This window comes from Mirounga angustirostris, unplaced genomic scaffold, assembly GCF_029215605.1.
Source record: "Mirounga angustirostris isolate CCGP_5_RB_7025 unplaced genomic scaffold, mMirAng1.0.hap1 SCAF_1, whole genome shotgun sequence".
NCBI classification, from domain to species: Eukaryota; Metazoa; Chordata; class Mammalia; order Carnivora; family Phocidae; genus Mirounga; species Mirounga angustirostris.
The window spans coordinates 44,843,537-44,869,294 of record NW_026991709.1 but is presented as its reverse complement, the minus strand read 5'-3'; the positions used below and the strand labels follow the sequence as shown (position 1 = coordinate 44,869,294).

At 34.4% G+C, this 25,758-nt stretch overlaps 1 protein-coding gene across 1 annotated transcript in view; it reads right to left on the bottom strand.

Moving 5' to 3' along the window:
* Positions 1-25,758, bottom strand: part of EPHA6 (EPH receptor A6) — an 833,569-nt gene that overhangs the window by 94,926 nt on the left and 712,885 nt on the right. Inside the window, exon 14 of the mRNA XM_064580423.1 lies at positions 6,669-6,878. Coding sequence (XP_064436493.1) covers positions 6,669-6,878 — 210 coding nt within the window. The remainder of the gene's footprint in view (positions 1-6,668; positions 6,879-25,758) is intronic.

Here is a 25,758-nt window from a genome sequence, read left to right as displayed (position 1 = left end):
CAGGAGACTGTCCTTGTATGTCACTTTTTGGGGGGCTAGTAGGCTTCACAATCATCTACCTAAGGGTCTGCCTTTGTGCCTGAAGCAGTCATACCCCCTCCATTTTTAGCTTGGCTAGATCTGGAGAACAACTGAAATAAAAATCATTCTTTAGGCTGGCCCTAGTTCATCTAGAGTAGACTTTGAATAAGATGCATTTTACCAAATGCTATATCTTAGCACAATGTCACCTCTACTATCCATGACTTGACAGAGTAGTAGGATTTCTAAAGATAAAGTTTTATTTTTCAAAATCTAGGAAATTAGAAACATTCTCCATACAAGTTCTTTTAGTCAGTGCATCAGATATTATATGCTTTTAAGTAAAAGCATTTAAAATATTTTTTACTGCATAACTTTTTACAGTAACTCTTTTATTTAAAATATACAAAAATGAGTAAAAACTCTAGGTTTTATTAACAGGTTTAGCATGATCTCCAGGCAAATCTTAATTACTCATATTAAAGCACTAAAGGCAGAATAGTGAATGATCTAAAATGATTTTTATCTCACCTTCATCAACAATATTTATTCTTAAAGCTAGACATGCCTTAAGATTTAAAAATTCACTTCAGAAAGTCAAGCCAATTTGTAAGCATTTGAATTGGGTAAAGGAGGAAGGCTATTTAGATTTCCCCAAACTTTGGAATACACAGTAAGTCCCCCTCATGCTGCTCCATTATTTGCCACACTTAGCTCCACGTTGGGTATAGACCATGAATTTCTAGATCGATAAGAGATTTGACTTTTCTCATATCTTACATAAAATATGGGAAGTTAAGAGTTGGAGCTTGGAAGAGGTCTTATGAATGCAAAGTAAATAGAATTAAGATGTTAACAGAATTGTAATTATGCGGATTATGTGTTGTCAATTATGAGTCTCCGTATTTCCACTAAGAAAGTACTTATATGGAATTGTTGCTGTCAAAGAAAAAAGCAAAATTTGCCTTGGATAACAAACATAAAATGAACACAACTGAAAGAGTCAAAGAATCTTAGAGTTTTTAGCAGATACTGTGATAAAATAATTCTTCCATTTTATTTTGATCTTCAAAATATAAGAAAAGGAGTTACTCATTATAATTTAAAAAAATCCATACAGTGTCTACCATGATATTTAAAATAAAACCTATACCTAAAACAGATCAGTGTGAGCCATAATATATCTTTTAATGTTCTTTTTAGGTAAATAGGACCTCATTTCCACAATTGAGAGCAGAGTCTTATCATTTTCAAGGTAAGTTTAAGACAGGTTGCTTAGCAATATTCAAATGAGAGAGAGTCCCTCCCCTGGAACTGGATATAAAACGGTTGTCCATGTGAATGTGCATCAAGATTCAGAAAAGGAAGAGATTTCTCAGCACCTAAATTATAAACAGACAGAAGACCATGTAATCAAATGAGAACAATTCAAACTCAGTAAATACTGTATGATTAAGTTAGCCATATATCAATAATTGTGTATGCATTGTTAGGTGTAGTTCATAATCATTCACCAATCTTCCCTCACTAAATGCCTGATAAGCTATTTGTAGAATTGGCATGTAAAAGCAAGAATTCAGTTCTTGTCTAGATCCTACTTTTGTGCATTTTTGTCCTTCTGTCTTTAGCCTCCACGTACATTTCTTGGTTTTCATGCTGTTACTAGTTCTTAAGGTCCCTTTGCAAAGGCTTGATGTATTTTAACACAGGGCTTACCAGAAGAATCTGCTTCTATTAGTGTTGCTTTTCATGCTGCATTGCCCACTTGGGCAGTCCACACACCTAGTGGTTTTATCATGTTTTATTGTATTTGGTTGCTCTTGGACCTCTCTCTGTGTGGTCATTTATCCATGCTCAAGGATCCCTTTATTTTTCGTTATTGGCTCTCCAAGGAAACCAATATGGACCTTAAATATGGTAACTCCATAATAAACTCTACTGAGTACATGCTGAATGAATAGGTCTTAGATCTGAAACAGAACATGTAAAACACTCGTAAGTTGTAGGAAGACATACTAGAATTTCTACTTTTATTTATCATAAATCTCATTCTTCTATTTACTTTAGTGTATTTTATAATGTAAATAATATGTTCTTGGGGAGCCTGGTTGGCTCAGTTGTTAAGCCTCTGCCTTCGGCTCAGGTCATGATCCCAGGGTCCTGGGATCGAGCCCCGCATTGGGCTCCCTGCTCAGCGGAAAGCCTGCTTCTCTCTCTCCCACTCCCCCTGCTTGTGTTCCCTCTCTCACTGTGTCTCTCTCTGTCAAATAAATAAATAAAATTTTTAAAAATAAATAAATAAATTGGCAAAGTCATCTTACTGGAAAATGTGTATTTATTCTGCTCCTATTTTGATTAGGAAGGGATAGTTTCCATGTAGTGTGTTTTTACTCTAAGAATTATTTTTTTAAAGACTACAAACAGATCTTTATCCATGATGTCTTCCTGCTTTTAAAACCCTTCACAAGGTTCCCTTTCCTCCAAACCCTTCCTGATGCAGATTATAAAAACATTTATAAATAATGAGGAAGTAACAATTATATTTACACAGTAAGAGAAAAAATCAAAATCGTTTAAGATAAAAGATATGTTCTAAGAAAGTTATATATAGATAACACTTTAAAAAGAAAATTATACTTTAAAAATGTATCAAGGGAGCTTGCTCTTTAAAGTTATTTTCATGTAAATGGTTTTATAAAACAGAATAATTTCATATAAATGACTATTCTTTTCCTGTATTTTGTTATACAGGGTTTGTTTGAATTGAAGTACGCCTTCACAGGCAGTAAAGTTTTCTAACATCTCCTTCTTTTAAAGGAAATACAAAAAGAATTTGGAGCCTAAGTACATTTTATACAAAGTCCTAAACATTTTACACACAACTGCAACAGAATGCCAATGCTCAATCTGCCATTATCTTGATGACTTTGAAACAGACTGCCTGTGACCCTTTGTTATAATTTTGCTTTGTAATCTAATGCCATTAGCCAGACCATCTCTAACAGGGATCCTCTGAATTGATTAATAGCATCTCATTCAACTAGGTGTTCAATCTAAAAATATTGGTGCCATCTTTAAATCCTTCTTCCTTCTTATAATTCATATCGAATTAGTTACTGAGTCTTGTAAATTGTATATTTATATGTATATTTCAATTCTCTACCTTCCTCTTTATTCCAATTGCCACTGTCCTAATTAAAGCCATATGGTCTTTCTGGTCTATAACAATAATGCCTTAACTGGTTTCCTATAACCATTCCTCCTGTCCTTCAATCCTTCCCTCCTTCACACTGTTGTCAATAATATCTTCTAAGACATGCATGTGTTTGGTCATTCTCCCATTTAAATAAATCAATGTCTGTCTCTTAATTGCCATAGAAAACCTTCAAATTTCTTGAAGTGCCACCCAACTAACTTTGCAATTATTCCTTAGAAACCTGGGTTGTCCACTGTTCCTCCCCCACCATTCCAAACTGTCCACATTTCCATCAACATGTCCATTCACTTCCCCAAATTTCCATATCTTTCCTTTTTCTCTTTCCTCTATCTAAATTCCGTAACAGTCTATCTAATGAAATTTTTAAATATTTGGTCCAGATTTTAACTTTTTGTTAAGTCTTCTCCAGGCCTCTGCTTTTTGGTACTTCCATATTTCTTTTTCAGGACTGTATGTCAATATTTAATGTGTTGGATAGCTAGAAAGCATGAATCCACCCTGTAAAAGAATAGCTCTTTGAAGGTAAGAGTGTTGCTATTTCAAATATTAAATGGTCATATTCATTATTAAGTCAAGTATGATGTTTTGTACCCTGGGAGCCTTTGAACCGTTAAGTATTTCTGATGTATTTTTTAAAAAGTTCTTAATTACAGTCCCTTCAACAGTGGTGTTGGGAAAATTGGACAGCTACATGCAAAAGAGTGAAACTGGATCACTTTCTTATACCTTACACAAAATAAACTCAAAATGGATGAAAGACTTAAATGTGAGACCTGAAACCATAAAAATCCTAGAAGAGATCACAGCTAATAATTCTTTGGCATTGGCAGTAGCAACATTTTTCTAGATATGTCTCCCAAGGCAAGGGAAACAAAAGTAAAATTAAACTATCTGAACTATATCAAAATAAAAAGCTTTTGCACAGTAAAGGAAATAATCAGCAAACAAAAAGACAACTTACTGAATGGGAGAAGATATTTGCAAATGACATATCTGATAAGGGGTTAATTTCCAAAATGTAAAGAACATGCATGTGTTTGGTCATTCTCCCATTTAAATAAATCAATGTCAACTCAACACCAAAAAAACCCAAATAATGGGCAGAAGACATGAACAGACATTTTTCCAAAGAAGACAAATGGCCAACAGACACATGAAAAGATGCTTAGCATCACTCATCATCAGATGAATGCAAATGTATAATTTTTTTTCATTTTTTTCAAGGCCTTCTTTTCTTTTCTTTTTTCTTTTTATAAATGTATAACTTGAAGCAACTTTTCAAGTTACAGACAATGTAGATAAGATTTTTCTATTATGCATATTATTTCCAACCTTGGAGAATAGTGTTTAAAATTATTATATAAATTATATGCAATATAATATTTATAAAAATTCCAACAAATATGGTCTACTAAAAGAACAAAATAATATGAAATAAAGCATAAAATAGGAAATAACTACTACACTCTTTGTGTAGATGATATACTTGAAATTCCTATTAAATAATATTTTAACTGCTTTTTAAAATGGGAAGCTCATAAATAAATTTAAGATACTAATAAAACTGGCGGGTGCCTGGGTGGCTCAGTTGTTAAGCGTCTGCCTTCGGCTCAGGTCATGATCCCGGGGTCCTGGGATCGAGTACCACATCGGGCTCCCCCCTCGAGGGGAAGCCTGCTTCTCCCTCTCCCACTCCCACTGCTTGTGTTCCTGCTCTCGCTATCTCTGTCTCTGTCAAATAAATAAATAAAATCTTTAAAAAAAAACCCAAACTGGCAGGGTAACCCAAATTTTGAAGAATATTGCAAGTTGTTGCAAATGGCAAGATTTCATTATTTTTTATGGCTGAGTAATATTTCATTGTATGTTTATACCACACCTTTTTTATCCATTCATCTACCATTGGACACTTGAGTTACTTCTTGGTTATTTTAATTAAGGCTACAATAAAAACAAGGGTGCATATATCTTTTCGAATTAGTGTTTTCATATTCTTTGGTTAAATACCCAGTAGTGGAATTACTGGATCATGTGGTATTTCTATTTTTAAGTGGCTACACCAATTTGCATTCCCACCAACAGTGCACAAGGGTTTCTTTTTCTCTACATCTTCTCCAACACCTGTTGTTTCTTGCGTTTCTGATTTTAGCCATTCTGACAAGTGTGAGATGATATCTTATTGTGGAGTTGGAAATACTGCTTTTCCTATTATTATATATATATATACTATTTTCAGGCATGATAGACTTTTATTTTTATGAAGGTTTTTGGTCAAATTAAAAGATCAATAGATACTGCTACCTTATATGTCAGGCTCTCAGAGATTAAGATTTTCCTTAGCACTATATTTCTTTGTTGGAAAAAATTAGTGAAAATATCATCAATAAAGTAATATAGAGCATTTCCTCAGTGCAAATATAGTAAGGGCATAATATGTTTCATTCATAATATTAAACTTGCACCTCTTTTGGAGTAATTGAATACAGTGAAGTTTCAAAACAATCTAATAGAAAATGAAATAAAAGGGAACTAAATAATGGATTTGCCTCTTCTACAATAATATGTAAGGTTAGAGAAAGAGGAGAGGATAAAAACCTCTCCTCTTGAATAATTTTACTGATTTACTTTTCATTGAAGGTGACTGTCAAATGAGTCAATGGTGAAGGTTTTGTTGGAAAAATAACAGAATATTGTGTAGTTTTACAAATTATTAGCTTTCAGATAGCTGAAGAAAGACTCTGAGACTGAAATACTTGAAACAATAACCAAAAAGGTCAATGGAATGAACTGGTTTTGGGGAATTCAGAAATGCTTAAACTATTCATGAGTTAAATTTAGATCTATAATCTACAGATGATAGTGTGGTTCTAAAGTTTTAGCCTTTTATTCCTGCTCACATTCTCCCCAAGTGTCATTCAGAAAAAAAGTTTAGAGTGTACTTATATATCTCCAGAGAAACCTATCTTGTTTATTTGCAAGTATGATCAGGTCATTCCATAACATTTGCTGTGAGGAAAAAAAGAAAAGTCATTTCATAACCATTGGTTCTCACTAGCACTGACTTAATTGACTCACCATTGGCCTATACAGAACTCCATTTAAAAGAGATAATTATTAAACATCAAGAATACCTCAGGCAAAGGCAGATTTGTTGTGAGGGCAATCAAGACTTGGACCTCAAGCATGATATGAAAGTCCCAGTACAATGGAAGAAAGAAAACAGTCAAATATATGAAGGTTTTTGTTGTTGTTTTGTTTTTTTGACCAGGCACTCAGATAAAGCAAATACTTCTCAACTAAATGATGATGTTAAATTTGGAAAATGACAAGTGTGAGCAGAAAATTAGGAAAACAAAAACAGAATTATTCTTATAATATTAAAAACAATACAAGTAAACAATCTATATTGGAAAAGGACATGTAAACTTACAGTTGTTGTATAAGCAGCTTCTGGATCATCTTCCAGCACCCGGGAGAGACCAAAATCAGAAACTTTGCATACTAAGTTGCTGTTGACCAATATATTCCTAGCTGCTAGATCACGATGAACGTAACCCATATCAGAAAGATACTTCATTCCTGACGCAATGCCTCGGAGCATACCGACCAACTGGATGACAGTGAAATGGCCATCATGTTTCTGAAAGAGAATCACAATGGTTTACATTGATTTATTTTAATGTAGCATGTGTGCGTGCGGGCATGTACGTGTGTGTGTAGCATTAAGGAAAACCTTGGAATTTATTTTACTGGATCCAATGAATACAAGCATCAAATTTGCTGACCATGAAATGTAAGAATTTGTTTGACATTGAAAGGAAAGGAAAATCTAGCTGGAAGTGATGAAGGAGAACAAACAAAGGATAGAAGAGAACCAACCAAATGAACTTCCAGAAAGACTGATTTCAAAAACTTTAAGTAACAAGAGGGACCTGCGTCAAATTAGGTAGCAGCAATGACTACCAAGAGAACAGAATTCACTTTCCATAATTGTGACTGATGCACCAGCTGTGCACGTGGACAGAAGGACAGCAAAAGCTAGGACTGGATAAAAGCTGTGTAATAACTTGAAAGGTGAAAAACAATTACTCAGGAAAAAGAGGACTTGTTTGCATAAACAAGAAACAAGTTTAGGGAAGCTATAAGAAAGAGAGAAAAAAATACACGCAAAACAGAAAATAACTAGATTTTCCCATTCTTTCATTATATTTAGAGCAAATAGAAAGGAAGTTGTTGGCAACTGACTGAAAACAGGACTATTTTAGCTCCCAGTTGGAAAGATTAAATGAAATCATATGAATAACAAGCCAGGCACGGCACTGGTACGCAGCTCAATCCCTTGATTGCTTATTCTTCTCATCTTGATTTAAAAATAACATTTTTTAAAGGAAAAAATTCAGTTGTCATCCATGCAAGATGTGTGCACCAATAAGACCAGACAAACTGTACCTAAAAATTAGAGAAAAATAAAATAAAAATATTTTAAGTTTGAAAAATAATGCATATTGCTCTACATAGTTATTTGGGGATAGCTGTCTCCAAAGGAGTTATAGAGAAACATGAAAGATTCTCGAGTTGGTTTTATACACTAGGTAACATTTATTTATGAATGTTATTAAAATGAATATCTAGCAAAAGACTATTGAGCTATATTACCTTATACAGTGTGGTAGATGCATAAATAAGAGTTATCTTAAAATTTGCAAAGTTACAGCAGTTTTCATGGATAGCTGATTTAAAACTATAGCATGGGTTAAATACGGGGGTGATCTGACTGTATCGCAGTGACGCAGTATCCTATACAACGATGATTCACTGGTCAGTTAAATGAAGAAGCTTCTACTACAAATGAAATAAACTTTGTCTTTATATCAACTTATCTCCCTGATAACTCTCTGATAATATCTCCCAACTGAAGTGCAGAGTAAGGAAAAGAACCCTCTCTTAAAAGAAACATTCTATAGCAAGAGTATCCATTTAAGCAGGCTCTTCTGTATAATTAATGTATAAAAGATAACCTAGCAAAGAAAATCTTTGGTGTTATTAGCTCTTTATGTTTCCAATCCATCTTCCTATACAGGGCACTATGAGATGAAATCTGCCTCTTCTATCATGTACCCTACCTACCTCTCCTCTATTAGGACTCTCAAAGCCTTTCAGTAGAATTCAAAACATAAATTCTTTTGGCCTAGAAAGGATTACACTAAATTTAAAGAGGTGGCTCTTTTACCTATTAGAAATGAAGTTGCCTGGTATCACAGTTCTCATCAATGCAGAATTTCTGCATGGTAGGAAATGTTAATGGACCATCTGAAAACTAAGGAATGCCTCAGTTTTCTTATCTGTACAATGAGAATAGAATAATCTAACTCAGAGATGCAGTGAATATCACATACAAAACACAAAGCACAGCCCCTGACTTATTTTAATAATAGTTATTATTTAATAAAACCTTGTTGTACTACAATTACATGTAGTTCATGTAATTTTAATATGAGTCAGAAAATTCTCCTCTCACTTTCCTGAAAAATCAATTGAGCAACATAAACTCCTACATCATAAAAGGAAATCATTATTTAATTCCAGGTTGAAATTTAATTTCCTATCTATTCTGAGAGTGACACAAAGCACCAAGTTCTTTCTTTTTTTTTTTTAAGATTACTTTTTTAGAGCACTTTTAGGTTCATAGCAAAATTAAGAAGAAAATATAGAGATTTCCCATATATCCTCTGCTCCCACACATGCATAGCCTCCCCCATTATCATTCCCTCACCAGGGAACTATATTCTTGGTATTCTACATGCTATGGGTTTGGACAAATTTCTATTGAATAAACCCATTTTATACCACACAGAGTATTTTCACTGTCTTAAAAATCCTCTGTGCTTCACCTATTCTTCCCCAGCTCCCCAAACCTTGGCTACCAATGATCTCTTTAGTTTCTTCATAGTTTTGCCTTTACCAGAATGTTATATAGTGGAATCCCACAGTAGGTAGCCTTTTCAGTTTCTTTCACTTCATAATATGCATTTAAGTTTCCTCCATGTTTTTTCGTGGCTTGATGGCTCCATTCCTTTTAGTGCTGAATAAAATTCCTTTGCGTGCACAACAGTTTTATTTATCCATTCACCCACTGAAAGACATCTTGGTTGCTTCCATGTTTTGGCAATTATAAATAAATAATTATAAATGTTTATAGCATGTTTATAGCTGCAGGCTTTTATGTGGATATATGTTCTCAACTCCTTTTGTTAAGTACCAGGGAGGGCAATAGCTGGTATGTTTAGTTTTGTAAGAAACCCCCAAATTATCTTCCAAAGTGGCTGTACCATTTCACGTTCCTACCAGCAATGAAGGAGAGTTCCTGTTGCTTCACATCCTTGCCACCATTTAGTGTTACTAATTTTGGCCATTCTAATAGGTGGTGTCTCATTACTTCAATTTGCATTTTCCTGATGACATATAGTATGAAGCACCCTTTCATGTGCTAATTTTCCATCCATATATTTTTTGTGGAGTGCCTTTTAAGGTCTTTGGCCCATTTTTAAATTGGCTTGTTTTCTTATTGTTGAATTGTAAGAGTTCTTTGTATATTTTAGGTAAGTCCTTTATCAGATGTGTCTTTTGCAAACATTTTCTCCCAGTCTGTGGCTTGTCTTCTCATTTTCTCAACATTGTCTTTTGCAGAGCAGAAGTCTTAAATTTTAATGAAGTCCAGCCTATCAGGTTTTTTTTCTTGGATTGTATCTTTGTAGTTGTATCTAAAAAATCTTTGCCATATCCAATGTCATCTAAGTTTTTCTCCTATATTATCTTCAGGAGTTTTATAATTTTGTGTTTTACATTTAGGCCTGTGATCCATTTTGACTTAATTTTTGTGAGGGGTGTAATGTTCTGTGTCTAGTTTTTTGTTTTTTGTTTTTAATTTTTGCATGTGGATATCCAGTTGTCCCAACACCATTTGCTGAAAAGACAATTTTTGCTCTATGGTATTGCCTTTGCTCTTTTGTCAAAGATTAGTTGACTACATTTATTACAGACTTTCTATTCTGTTCCACTGACCTGTTTGTCTATTCTTTCACCCTTAGCACACTGTCTTGATTCCTGTTTATGTCTTGAAGTCGGGTAGTATCAGTTCTCCAGCTCTGTTCTTTTTCAATACTGTGTTGGCCATTATACGTCTTTTGCCTCTACATGTAAACTTTAGAATCATTTTGTCGATATCCACAAAATAACTTACTGGAATTTTGATTGGGATTACATTGAAAATATATATCAAGTTGGAAAGAACTGACATTTTAATAATATTGAGTTTCCTTAATTATGAACATGGAATATATCTGCTTTTATTTAGTTCTTGATTTTGTTTATTAAAGTTTAGGTTTTCCTCATATAGATCTTGTACATATTTTGTTAGATTTATACCTAAGTATTTCATTTTGGGGGGTGCTAATATAAATGGTATTGTGTTTTTAATTTCAAATTCCACTTGTTCATTGCTGATATGTGGGAAAGCTATTGACTTTTGTATATTAACCTTGTATTTGGCAACCTTGATATAATTGCTTATTAGTCTAATTGTTTTGGTCAATTCTTTCAGATTTTCTACATGGATACCATGTTATCTGTGAATAAGGACAGTTTTATTTTTTCCTTCCTAATCTGTATACTTTCTCCCTCTTTCTTGTCTTATTGCATTAGCTAGTACTTCCAGTATGATAGTGAAAAGGAGTAGTGAAAGTGACATCTTTGCCTTGTTCCTGATCTTGGTGAGACACCTTTAAGTTTCTCATCATTAAGTATAATAGCTGCAGGCTTTTTGTATATATAGTCTTTATCAAGTTTAAGAACTTCCCTTCTATTTCTAGTTTACTGAAAGTTTTTATCATAAATTGGTTAATTTGTTAATATTTTGTTCCAAGTTATTAACAGGTTTATTAAGGTATGATTAATATACCATACAATTTACACTTTTAAACTACACAAATTTATCATTCTTAGTGTATTCACAGAGTTAGTGTAACCATATAGCCATATATATAACCATTATAGCCATAAGTCACCTTTAAAACTTTTTCATCATTCCCAGAAGAAACTTTATACTCATTGGCAGTCATTCTCCATTCCCCCAACTTCCCCTACCAGCCCTAGGCAACTACTAATTAACTTTCTATAGTTTTGCCTATTTTGGTTATTTCATTTAAAGATAACCATAAAGTATATGTTCTTTTGTGACTGTCTTCTTTCACTTAATATGATGTGTCAAATTTCATTCAGTATTTTATATTATTTTTACTGATGTATAATATTTATTCATTTTACTTATACATCTATCAGTTGATAAACATTAGAGTTACTTCCACTTTTTGGCTATATGCAATATATATATTTTGTTATATATATCCCCCCACCCCCTTTTTTAGGTAAGGACATTTAAGTTCTACTCTTTTAGCAATTATCAATTCTACAATGCAGTGTTATCAATGATAGTCACCACTTATTCAACTTATAACAGCATGTTTGCATCCTTTTACAAACCCCTCTGTTTCTCCTGCTTCCCCTCACTTTTGGCAGCCACTTTTGTACTGTTTCTATGAGTTCACTTTTTTGCCTTCCATGTATAAGTGATACCGTGCAATATCTGTCTTTCTCTGTCTGACTTATTTTGCTTAGCATAATGTCCTCCAGGTTTATCTTTGTTGTGGTAAATGGCAGGACTTCCTTTTATTTAAAGGCTGATTAATATCCCATTATATATTTTCCAGGTTTTCTTAATTCACTCATCCATTGACAGACACTTAGGTTATTTCCATATCTTGGCTGTTATGAATAATGCTGCAATGAACTTGGAAGTACAGATATCTCTTTGAGATAATGGTTTAATTTCCTTTGGATATATACTAAAAGTGGGATTGCTGGATCATACGATAGTTCTAGTTCTAATTTCTTGAGGACCCTCCATACTGTTTTTCATATTTGCTGCACCAGTTTATATTCTTGCCAACAGTGTACAAGGATTCCTCTTTCTTCACATCCTTGCCAATGTTTTTATTCTTGTCTTCTTGATAAAAGCCATCCTCACAGGTGTGAGGTGATATCTCATTGATTTGCATTTCCTTGATGATTAGGGTGATGTTAACCATCTTTTCATCTACCTGTTGAGCCATTTGTATATCTTCTTTGAAAAAATGTCTATTTGGGTCCTTTGCCCACTTAAATTTTTTTTTTTCTTTTTACTACTGAGTTTTATGAGTTCCTTGTATACTTCAGATATTAACCCCTTGTTGAATGTACAATTGATAAATGCTTTCTCCCATTCCATAGATTACCTTTTCATTTTGTTGATGGTTTCCTTTGCTGTGCAGAAGCTTTTAAGTTTGATGTAGTCCCATTTGTTTATTTTTACTTTTGTTGTCTTTGCTTTTGGTGTCAATCCAAAAAATCATCACCAAGACCAAAGTCAAGGAGTTTACCCTCTGTTTTCTTCTAGGAATTTTATGGTTTCAGGTCTTATGTTCAAGTCTTTAATCCATTTTGAGTTAACTTTTGTGTATGGTATAAGATAGGGGTTCAGTTTTATTCTTTTGAATGTGGTTGTCCAGTTTTTCTGGCACCATTTATTGAAGAGACTATCATTTACCATTGTATATTCTTGGCTCTTTTTGTCATAAGTTAATTGACCATACACCCAGGGGATTATTTCTGTGCTCTCAATTCTATTCCATTGATCTATGCATCTGTTTTTATGCCAGTACCACACTGTTTTGATTACTATAGCTTCATAATATAGTTTGAAATTAGGAAATGTTATGCTTCCAGCTTTGTTCTTTTTTTCAAGATTACTTTGGCTATTTGGGGTCTTTAATGGTTTCATACAAATTTTAGGATTATTTGTTCTAATTTTGTGAAAAATACTATTGGAATTTTGATAGGGATTGCACTGAATCTGTAGTAGATTGCTTTGGATAGCATGGACATTTTAATGATTTTACTTCTTCCAACCTATGAGTAGAGAAAGTTTTCCATTATTTGTGTCATTTTCAATTTCTTTTATCAGTGTTTTATAGTTTTCAGTGTACAGATCTTTCACCTCTTTGGGTAAATTTATTCCTAAGTGTTTTATTCCTCTTCAATAAAATTGTAAATGGGATTGTTTCCTTCATTTCTCTTTCTGACAGTTTGTTGTTAGTGTATAGAAATGCAACTGATTTTTTTTTTTTTTAAAGATTTTATTTATTTATTTGACAGAGAGAGACACAGCGAGAGAGGGATCACAAGCAGGGGGAGTGGGAGAGGGAGAAGCAGGCTTCCCGCTGAGCAGGGAGCCTGATGCGGGACTCGATCCCAGGACCCTGGGGTCATGACCTGAGCTGAAGGCAGACGCTTAACGACTGAGCCACCCAGGCGCCCGCAACTGATTTTTGTATATTGATTTTGTATCCTGCAACTTTACTGAATTTATTTATTTCTAACAGGTTGTTGGTGGAATCTTTAGAGCTTTCTATATATAATATCATGTTATGTGCAAATAGAGAAAGTTTTACTTCTTCTTTTCTGATTTAGGTGCCTTTTATTTCTTTTTCTTGACCAAATGCTCTAGCTAGGATGCTACATTGAGTAAGAGTGGCAAGAATGGACATCTTTGTCTTGTTTTTGATATTAGAGAAAAGGTTTTAGTTTTTTACCATTATGTATGATGTCTGCTGTGGGTTTCTCACATATGGCCTTTATAATGTTAAGGTATGTTCCCTTCTATATGCACTTTGTGGAGAGTTTTTATCATAAATGGGTACTGAATTTTGTCAAATGTTTTTTCTGCATCTATTGAGATGATCATATGATTTGTATCCTTCATTTTGTTGAATCATTCTTGCATCCCACCTGATCACACTGTATGATCCTTTCAATGCAGTGTTGAATTCAGCTGGCTAATATTTTGTTGAAGATTTTTGCATCTATGCTCATCAGTGACATTGGCATGTAGTTTTCTTTTTTAACTATAATAAATACACATTAATACACAAAGCATTGTTATTGAAAATAATTTGCTAAGACAAATAGAGTAAGAGTATGATTATCTACCCCACCACTTCTGTTACCAGCAGAAGTAACCAGCATAGTAGATTTTCAGTGCTCTTACCAGATCAGGGGGATAAAAAGGAAATGACCAAACTCTAGTGAAAACAGGTTTTCAATCAGTATTCTGACTCTCATTAGTCTGGTTTAAAGCTATTCCTGGTAATTCTGACCAGTTTGGTTTTTTGCTTATGACCGCTAGTAGGCTGAATATTCACTCATCCGAGTGACTATTTGAGTGTAGTGTTGCTGATGAAATTTAGAGCCTTTTTTTTTTAAAGGAGGAAAAAGATGGAATTTTATCCCAGATATTTCACAAGTCTGAGTAATCCAGTGACTTCTCAATTTCTAGATTATGTATTTCTATTGTATGGGGGAGTCAAATTAGAATTCTAGAAAGCACAAAGGGAAAAGGCAGGCCAAGGAAACAATGCTTTCATTTGACAAGAATTGTGTTTTTTCCTTGTGAGAAAATAAAATGCTGTGAGAGAGCCATTTGTGTTTGAAATAGCATTTTCACTTCCTCAGCAAAAATTGATTAAATATAGCAAAAGTCACTTTCCACAATATATTTTCTTGAAATGTTTAACAGTTAATATTGTTAATGAAAGAAAATGTGTAGAAAATGCTTGTTAAAATCATTTCTTGATCCCTTTTTTCACAGACTCAATATAGGCTATTGAGTTGTCAGAAAGGATTTAATTTTTTGCCAGCAGATGAAACTTTTGTTTGTCAAAAGAAGAACCATTTTCAGATAAACATCCATATCCAAGTTCGGGGAAGTCCAAAATTTGTCAAAACACAAATGGGCCTTAAAGCCAATACAAATGTTTTCCTTGAAATCTTTTGGGGTTAAGGTAAGTCTTTTATTTAGCTCAATATAATCAATCCAACATTTATGAAGTGTCCCAGTTATCTCTTGCTGCATTACAAATTAACCCCCAACCTGAGCAACTTAAAACAATAACAATCACCTATTTGGGTCACAAACGTGCAAGATGGTTAGGGGTTGGCTCTGATGGTTCATGTCTGTTCAGGAGTCATCAACTGGGGTAGCTCAGCTGGGCCTGGATCCGGTTTCCAAGATGGCTCATTCATAAGTCTGTCAAGTTTGGGCTGGCCATTGACTGGGAGCTCAAATGAGACTGTAGCTGGGAGACCTTGGCTCTTCTTCAAGTAGACTTCTCTGTGGGATAGGTTATGGTTCCTCAGAGCATGGTTCTAAGAATAAATGTTCCAAGACACAGGACGCTGAAGCTGCCAATTTCTTAAGCCTGATACTGGTTCAGAAACTGGTACAGCATCACTTCAAACTACATTTTGTAGTTTCTAGTATATAAATCTTGCATTTCTTTTACTAAATGTAATGATTTTATTCTTTTTGATGGTGGCGCATGTTTATATGCAGTAGATTCATAATTTTTACCAAATTCTCAAATAAATCTCTGATTTAAAAAGCCAAGGAGCCATTAATCTAGGTAATATCTCCTCTATTCTAGTTTAACAGAGAAGAGACTGAGTCCCAGTAAAGATATACAATTCATCCAAGGTAAGTAAATGAGAGAGTTGGGCTTAGAATGCAGGTAGGATGACTTCTGAGGGGTCACCAAATATTTATTAAATTATTACCTCAGATCCAGCTCCATAGGGGGGAGGATCATCCATTATCTGTATATTTTATTCTAATTATTAACCTGAGCTTAAGCATTGAGTCTCCTAAACTGGGGTTTGACTGTTAACACATCAACTGCTCTTGCTTCTAACTGAGCTCATACCAAACCAAACCAAAGCAAAACAAAATAAAAGCAAATACAAATAACAAACAACAACAAAACATATTTTTATGATTATGGAAGTAATATGAATCCATTGTGAAAATTTTGGAATACGATAGAAAACTATAAATAAGAGAAAAAATTCATTCATATTTAAGACCCATCATTTGGTAGTCTAATTTTTTCTGTTATTAAAATTAATCTCATATTGTTCATATTATGAAAATAACATATATTATTAAAGACTATAAAATATTGTTTATAAAGATAATATAGTTTCTAATATATAAATGTGCCATATTCCTTTATTACCAGTTTTGTTTATTTTCAATTTTTTATTGTTAATAAAACTTCAGTAAACATCCACATATATCCATCCTTGCATGAGGATAAATTCCAGAAGAATTTATACATCAAAGACATAAACATTATTAAAACTCTTGATATTGATTGCCCAATTGCTTTTCAGAAAAAATGTTATTATGCTAATACCCAGAGCAGATCTCACAACTCCCTTGCTATTATTCATTAATAGCAAGAAGAGTTTAGCATCAAGTACAGAAAAAATGCCATTTCCAGTATTTTATTAATTTTTATTATCCATGTTGTTGCCAATGGTAAGATTTCATTCTTTTTTTTATGGCTGAATAATATTCCATTATGTATATATAGCACATGTTCTTTATCCATTCACCAATCAGTGGACACGTGTGTTACTTCCATAATTTGGCTATTGTAAGTTACAATAATTTACTGTAAATATTGAGGTGCATGTATCCCTTTGAATTAGTATTTTTGTATTTTTTGGGCAAATAGTAGCATGATTGCTGGATCATAGGGTAGTTCTATTTTTAACTTTTTGAGAAACATCCACACTGTTTTCCAGAGTGGCTGCACCAGTTTGCATTCCAACCAACAGTGCAAGAGAGTTCCCCTTTCTCCACATCCTCGCCAACACCTGTTGTTTCTTGTGTTGTTGATTTAGGCATTCTGACAGGTGTGAGGTGATACCTCATGTAGTTTTCTTGCAGTGTCTTTGTCTGGCTTTGTTATCAGAGTAATACTGGTCTTGTAAAATGAGTTTGGGAGTGTGCCCTCCTCTTGTATTCCATGCAACTTATTTTTGAAATTATTAAACTCTTCTTATTGCCAGTGTTTGGAGAGACTTAAATTAATTTCTTTCATTCAGCATCATAGCAATCATAGTTCCAAGAACAGTAAGTGGCCTCATTAAAACTGGGATTCTAGGGCGCCTGGGTGGCTCAGTTGGTTAAGCGACTGCCTTCGGCTCAGGTCATGATCCTGGAGTCCCTGGATCGAGTCCCGCATCGGGCTCCCTGCTCTGAGGGGAGTCTGCTTCTCCCTCTGACCCTCCCCCCTCTCATGTGCTCTCTCTCTCTCTCATTCTCTCTGTCTCAAATAAATAAATAAAATCTTTTAAAAAAAATGGGATTCTGGTGTTTGAAAAGAAGATAAACCACTTTCTCCATGTTCTGTCATGTGACTATATGATGTGGAATATGTATTTCTAATTCCCATGGCCAAGACATTTCAGGGGTCTGTGAGGTCAAAACTATTTTTACAGTTGCACTAAGACATATATCTACCTTTTTTTTTCACTATGTTGATATTTGTACCAATGGCACAAAATTCTGGTGGGTAAAATTACAGGAGCCTTAACACAAATTAAGGATCAAGTAGTAGCACCAAACCAAACTGTCCTAGTATCCTCTATCCTCATATTCTCTGCCACATGAACTAAACAAACAAACAAAAAGGGGACAGTTTTGTATAAGAATGAGAATGTATTTGATGAAGCAGTAAAATTCATTAATTTTGCTAAATGTTGATCCCTGATTACACACTCTTAGGACCAACAGCTGTGGGGGGATAGAAAAAAGAAGGATTGGGCAGCAGGAGAACTTAATGTGCAGTGTATGCACAACAAAGGCCTTCATATACCCCCATAGGATGTCCTGGATCTGGGATAACTCTTCAGAGTTCATTCAAATTGAGGAAAAGGGGCTGTAGCCAAGGCCATTTCCCAGAGAGGGACTCAGCTAAGGATTATCAGCTGCCAAAACTCTTGAATTTATAGGAATAAGGGAGATAATCCTGATGCTTCTCCCCACTGAAGTTTCTTCATGGGAATCTCCTTTTAGAATCTGCTTCCCTGGGTGCCCAACCTGTGATAATCTCTCTCTTTCTCTCTCAGTTGTTTATAAAATGTGCGCTTGATGAAAGAGAAGCGCCAAACACAGTTTTATATTCTTTTAGGAACTTATACTGCTATTGTTGCCATTTTATTATAGGAGGGGAAAATGTTAACATTTCTTAAACGCTACATACCAGTCACAGTTACAAGCTTTTTATTATCATCATCTTCAATGTTTGTAACAACTCTGTGATATAAGTGAAGTTATTGGCTCCATCTTATAGATGGTCAAACTGAAGGACAAAGGTATTTAATAACCTACTAAATGGTGCCGTCAGGATTTGAATTCAGGCAGTTGAATTCCAGAGCCTGTATTCTTTTTAACTGGAGTTATATAGAAAAGAGCTGACCCAAACTTTGCCATAATGACCCAGTCTGGCCTAGTTTGGGCAGCATAATATCGCTTAATAAGGCAAGGTATAAAAGAGCTCTGAGACCAATAAACCAAAAAACAAACGAACAAGAACACTCCAGATAAACCAACAAATGAGAATCTATTTATCTATGTCGCTGAGTGGAATAGTCTCATTTATTCCCCCATGAGGTATGGCACAAATCTCTTTCTCTACAAATGATACGACTCTCTCCTTCACACAAAATCTATATTCCTTTTTCTAGTCCTAAAAGCTATACATAATAATGCCCGCTACTTCCAAGAACTGCAGAGTGCCACCAGATTCTCTTTCAGACGCTGGAGCAAGACACCCACCAGATCTGAGCAGTCGTTGGCATGTCACATTGTCTTCACAATGCAAGTGATGCAAACTCTTGATGATGTTTTTCAAGGCCCTGCCTCACAGGTGGCTCTGCATGAACACTTTAAGCCTCTCAGCGTCCAATCATCTTAGGTTGACCTCATGTACTTAGCCTGTGCTGAGGACAAATGTAGGATTTGAGTGCTATGCTGTCCTGAAGTCATCTCATTATTATTATTTTTTTAAATAAATATATTCAAATTCTACGAAGACACAAATATCAGTATATCACCCCTTTCCTTAAAACCGTTCAATGAACTTCAGTGAAGAATAAAGTATAGTACTCAATACAAAAACACGACCCTTGCTTCTATCTCTAGTCTCAAGTAACTTATTCTGATTCATTTTGTTGTGTGTGTTTAATTCGCTTTTACAACATGTTATTTCATGTCTGATATGCTGTGCTTCTATAGTTCCATCTTCCAGGAATGCCCTTCTGGTCTTTGGTCACCTGAATTTTTCATGAGAAGTGCTATGTCTTCTAGGAGGTCCTGGCTGAATTTCCAAGTTCATTCTTTCAAATAAGAACATTTGAGAACTTGCTGAACATTCAGAACTCGCTGAACATCTACTATGGGTCAGTTGTTGCTCTGACTGCTGGAGTCAGAGTGGGAAGCGAATGAGAAAGGTGCCTGTTTCAGTCGCACCAACATTTAATTGGAGGCACGGAGACGGAAAATAAATAAGAAATAAATGAGATATTTTTAAATAATGAAGAACTACAAACTAAGTAAACTGGAGTGCTATGAAAGAAGATGATATGATGGAGGCTGTGAGTAGTTCCCAGCAGGTACAAATCGCTTAAGTCAAGAATGAGTTTGGCATGCTTGATGAATAAAAGCCAGTGAGGCTGGAACTTGTTGAGTAAGAGGGAGACTGGAGAGGTAGGCACAGGCAGAATCAGGTAGAGTATTGTAAGCTCTGTTGAATAGTCTAAAATCTATTCTAAAAGTAATGACAAGTTAGAGACGAATTTTAATTGGGGAGTGATATTCTCTGACTTGCATATGAAAATGCTAGCAGGGAGATGAATTTGGGAGCTATTGGAGTAACAAAGGAGAAAGAAACTGGTGGCTTGAATCACATTTGAGATCTATTTTCAAGGCACAGCTAACAGTACCTACAATAGATTGGAAGGAGGTTGGGACTGGTCAGGAAAGTGGAGGAATAAAGTTGGACCAAGTTTCTTTCTTTATTGCTCTCAAAGCATCCTGTCTACACCAACACTGGCTAAAACCATATGTGTATGTGTCAGCCTTCCCCACTGGCTTGAACATACTCTCATCTAGGGCAAGAGTCTTGGTCATCTTTGAAATCTCAGGGCCTAGCATCATGTCTGGCATGTGACAGATATTCAAAAGATATTCACTGGATTGAACTGAACTGAACTGAATTTATTTTTATCCTAATGGAGTGAAGTACTTCAGGCTTTTAGTCAGTAGTAGGATATTTTCTTGAAGGATTTTTCATGGAAAATTAGACTTACTATAACAGATTCTCTGAGAAAATCGTGAGTATATGAGAATATTGACTACACTTGCAACCATCTTTACTTCTGAGGTTAAGATTCTGGTTTGACTCTGATTATGACCATCAGACTCTTAAATTTTCACTAAAGAGTGAGGAAAAGGGGGCTAAATGTGGTATATAGATTTCTACTATATTTCTTTGTAGATGTTCACTGGAGAATAGTGATGTTGATCCCATCAACAGAATAGCCTTATAAACTATCAAAGGTCTGTGGACCACAATATAAATCATTGTCCTAAAATTCTATTGTTGAGAAAGTGTGCTATATTCCTTTGTATACAGTAAATAATTACAGTGATTCAGTGTCCTGAAATACATACGAGTGATAAATAATATTGCAGCTGGTAGATGATAAGCTGCTATTATAGAGTAGAATTAATAAAAATTGCACATCATCATTTAGCAAACATTTACAGAGAATCCAATTTACTATGCAGTGTCTTGGTTACCTTCAGTAAATAAATCAACTTCAAAGATTCCTCACAAATCTGGAATAATAAACACTATTGGACAATGACAATTTATGTTCTAAAATGAAGTAATGAAACTTTGATTCATATGCACGTCAAAAGACATTTTTGGTTCACTAACCATGAGTTATAAGGAATGGCACCAGCCTTTTAAAACAGAATGACACAAAGAGAAGGGTTAGCTGAAGCCTTGTAAAATGATTACTTCTAAAATGCTGACTTGAGCTATAAAATGGCTATGCAAAAAATTTACCTCACTAAGTGGTTTACAAAGGATCAAGGTATATCAACAGTGGACTTTGTAAGCCTCTAGTCCCCCTCCTGCAGCGCTGCCAGGGGCTGGGGCAGGGATCGGATAGGAGGCAGTACTAATCAACAGGCATAAAGTTTCAGGTAAGCAAGATGAATAAGCTCTCTGGATGTACTGCACAACACTGTACCTACAGTCAACAATACTGTTTTGTACACTTAAAAATTTGCTGAGAGAATAGATCTCATGTTGCGTTATTTGCAGAATAAAATTTTTAAAAAAATTCTATTTGGGTTTACAAGTTTATGTAAAAGATGCAAAATCATCTGGAGGAATTAAAATAATATTTGTGAATCACAGATGGTAGCATGAGTTAGTTTCACCTTATATCCAGCTAAGATCTGTGGTGATGAGAAAATGAGAGCTTAGATTAGGGTGTGTATGGGGGTTCAGGTTATAGGTGATTTTATGAGATGGAAGAAAACCTAGCCTGTGGATACGAGGAGATGGGGAGTGTGTGCCACCACATGGGATTTAAAACAGGAAAAGTTGAATAGTTGAGGACCTAGGAAGAGGACATGAAGAGAGGGATGGATGCCACAGAAAAACGGCCTTTAAAAAAATTTTGCCCAAGGCAAGTCATGTAGAAGGGAGGAAAGCACTCTTTTTTACTTTTGAAGGAAACTCCTGACCCCCTTCTTTATTGGAAGTTACATCCTTTAGCTGTGGTCTGAGTTAGAGAGGCTTTTATGGATCTGCCTAGAGACTTAAGCAATATCTTTAAAAGAAATATTTTTGGGAAAATGCATTTGAGTTTTCAACAATTGATTTATAAGTGACTTTGCAGAAAACAGACCTTGGAGGGTTACTTCTATAACTTAAGTATAAAGTTAACATTCAGTTTTTATGTTTCTAAATCAGAAAGTTGATCATGCTGTGACTTTTAAAAATGCTCCTGAATTTGAAAAAGAAATGACTAAGGTTATTTATAGATTTGAAAAGACTAAGTAATTTTTGTTTTAAAGTTACCAAACAAGGAAGAATCAGTATCTCCTTTTTACCGAAATCTTGGCTCTTGTGGCCTCCCCCGTTGAAAATCTTATTATAATTTCCTGTAGCATATTTACTAAATCCTTCAAGGCTTTTCTTTTGTAGTCATTGTGGATTTGCACTTAAGCTAGATAGAGTTATATTTTTAGTTATAGAAGGAAGAGGCCACCAATAACAGAATCGGAAATTTCAATCATAAGGAAACCAAAAATGTCATTTCTAATATATCTAAAAAATCTAGGAAGAAAAGTAGATATGGATTTGTGAAACATGGTAGTTGGATTTCAGATTTACATTTTAAGAGCTTAAAGTGGGTCTGGATATAATATAGCTTTAGTTTACAAAACTTACAAATGAATTTGTTTCTTTCTTTTTTTTTTTTGCTTAGGTTTATATGAATGTAATCTACACTAGCTACTGTGTGCTTCACTTAAGTAAAGCCAAGAAAATGTAAATTTTTTTTGTTTGACATCTGGGGAAGGGTGTCACAGAGTGCCAAAGTCTTGATGAAGCATCATTAGAGTGCATCAAAATTACCCGGGAAGTTTTTGCAAAATATAGCTGCTTGAGTCTGCATCTATATTTTATAAAATCTCTCTAGAATGGTGATTCTGATTTGCAGGCATGGTTGGGAACTGCAAGATTCAAGTCTAATATTTAGTTCTGCAAATCCAAAATCTCCTGTATGGTCCAAATGGGGATATAGGATTGACCATATAGGAGTTCAGGAAAATGCATGGAATATCTCTATACATCACTATAATTATGAATTACACACCAATTAAAAAATCAGCATAAAAACCTGTATGCAAAAGAAGAATCAGTAAGGAAAATTAGAGTACAATTTCATGGTACCAGGTACTAAAAATGCCACAACACATTTACAACATTATAATGGTTAAAAGAGATAAATTCAGGCTTTTGGAAGTTGATGCTCTAACTTCTAATTTAAAAATAAAAAGTTCAGCCAGCCATATGCTTGGTTCCAAGCATACCCTGCTTTCATATATTTGGATGTTTACTGTCACATTATTTTTAGAATAGTATTTGGCATTAAGCTGGCACAGGCTTGATAAATAATAACATTTGTCTACATGAAGTTTTATATATTTTTTCTGAAAAAAGTAATTAAGGGGATTAATTCAACTCTAATTTTTATGGTTTAAAAAAAAGGTATTGGTAGGTAAATGTGACTTCATTTTTTTTACTGTTGAATATTAAATGAATGCGATGTAGATTAATTTTGCTCTCATACCCTAGCACAAATATAATTCCACAGAACACAATTTACAAGGAAAGTATGCTAATAAAATACAGCTCTCATTATTAATATATAACCAGCATAAGGTAAAATGCCATCTTTACTAGATTTATAATTTGACTACATAAATATTTAAAAGATCCCTTTAATTTTTTAAATTAATATTAGCTTTGCATTTGTTCAAGGAAACTCTTCAAATGACTCACATTGCTTTTGAAAGGCTGATATGCACTGATATGTATTATTTAAATACTCATATTCTTGACGTATATCTAGATTTTTTTTTTTAATGGTGAAAATTAAGATATTCTTAGCCACTAGAAGAAAACAGACCAGGAAGTAACAGAAAAACAATTTTAAAACTCTTGACATCTTCTGATATACATAATAATAGATAATATTATGGAGACTTTAATATGGCGTTTAGGTCTATTTGCTATTTAATACTACATAAAACTCACAATAACTGTGGGAAGTAGTTATTGCGTATTCTTGACTTCATTTTATGGATGACAGTTGTCCTTGAATCTTCCCTTTTGCCTGCACACTTTATCCAATCTAACAGCAAATTCTATCAGCTCTACACCACAGAATCTAGTATTTTCCATCAACTCAACTATAATCCTCATCTAAGCCACTGTCATCTCCTTACTTAGATTTTTATTACAAAAGCCTCCAAATTTCTCTCCATCCATCTGTACTTCACATTTGTCTTTGAATATAGCAACCAGAGCAATTTTTTAAAAACACAATCAGATTATGTTGTATCTCTACCCCAAACCCTACAATAGCTTCACGTCTTACCCAGAGAAAACTCAAACACATTACAATGGCCTAAAATGCCCCAATTCAGTGTTTTTACAAGTTGGTTGCATATTAGACTCAGCTGGAGGAACTTTGAACAAATATAAATGCATGGGTTCCACCAAGAAATTCTGATTTAATTCACCTGGGATGCAGGCTGGACCTTGGGATTGTTAAAAGCTCTCTAAATTAAATGATTATAATGTGCAGCCAAGGTTGAGAATAATTTCCCTCCAACATTTGAGTCCCTTTCTGCCTCCATCAACTCTGACTTCATTTTCTACCACCCTTTCCCTTATATAATCTCTTCTAACCATAACCATAGGGTGACGATATATTTTATTAACCCAATGGCAGGGTAAAAAGGTCAATATTAACAATTATGAAGAGGCAATAGGCAGGAATTAGCACTGTTCTAGGAAAAAAAAAAAAACAGGCATTTGGTCATAAAGCATAAAGGCTTAATTTGTAGTTCTTTGGATATAAAATGCTCCAACCTCAGGGTGTTGGCCCCTGCTATTTTTACTCTTTGGAATATTTCCCCCTAGGCATCCAATTGGCTTGTTCCCTCACCTTCTTCCATCTTTACTCATATGACACTTTTCAGTAAGATCTTGCCTGTTCATTCAATTTCATACTGAAATCTAATCTCACTTTCATCTTCACTTCTCCTACTTTTTCTTCCCATCTGATGTACATATATTTGGCTGAATTCTTTATTTCTCTTCCCACTAGATTTTTTATTTCTGTTTTGTTCACTTCTGTATCCTAGCCTCCAGAATAGCACAGGGTCTACTATGTGAACTAAATATGAACACATATTTGTGCAAAAAAAAAAAAAAGAATGATTTATCAGCTGTTTCACATTGGGCAAGCTACCTATTATGCTTTGCCTCAGTTTCCTCATTGATAAAATGGGGATAATATTAACACCCACCTCATAATGTTGCTGTAAGCACTTGGTGAATTAATGAATGCATGGGATTGGGATAATGCCTGACTCACAAAAAGCACACATAATTGCTATCTACATTAGTTAATTAAAGATATTCATTTTCATTTTTGCTTTAGCCACTGATTCTTAGGGCCACATCTGGAAACTCTCACCCCTAAAATGGCCTTGCTTCAGAAATATTTTATTTCCTTTCCATTCCTTTCCTTTTATTTTATTTTTATTTTTATTTTTTTGCTTTAAAAATCTTAGGTATCAATATACTGTGTTGGTAAACTGGCCCTCTGGAGAAAAAAAACAAGCAATGATCTGTGGTATTTGCCAACTGTTGTCGTGTAACTATTTCCATCATGGCCAATTTCAAGCTACTAACAGTTTAACA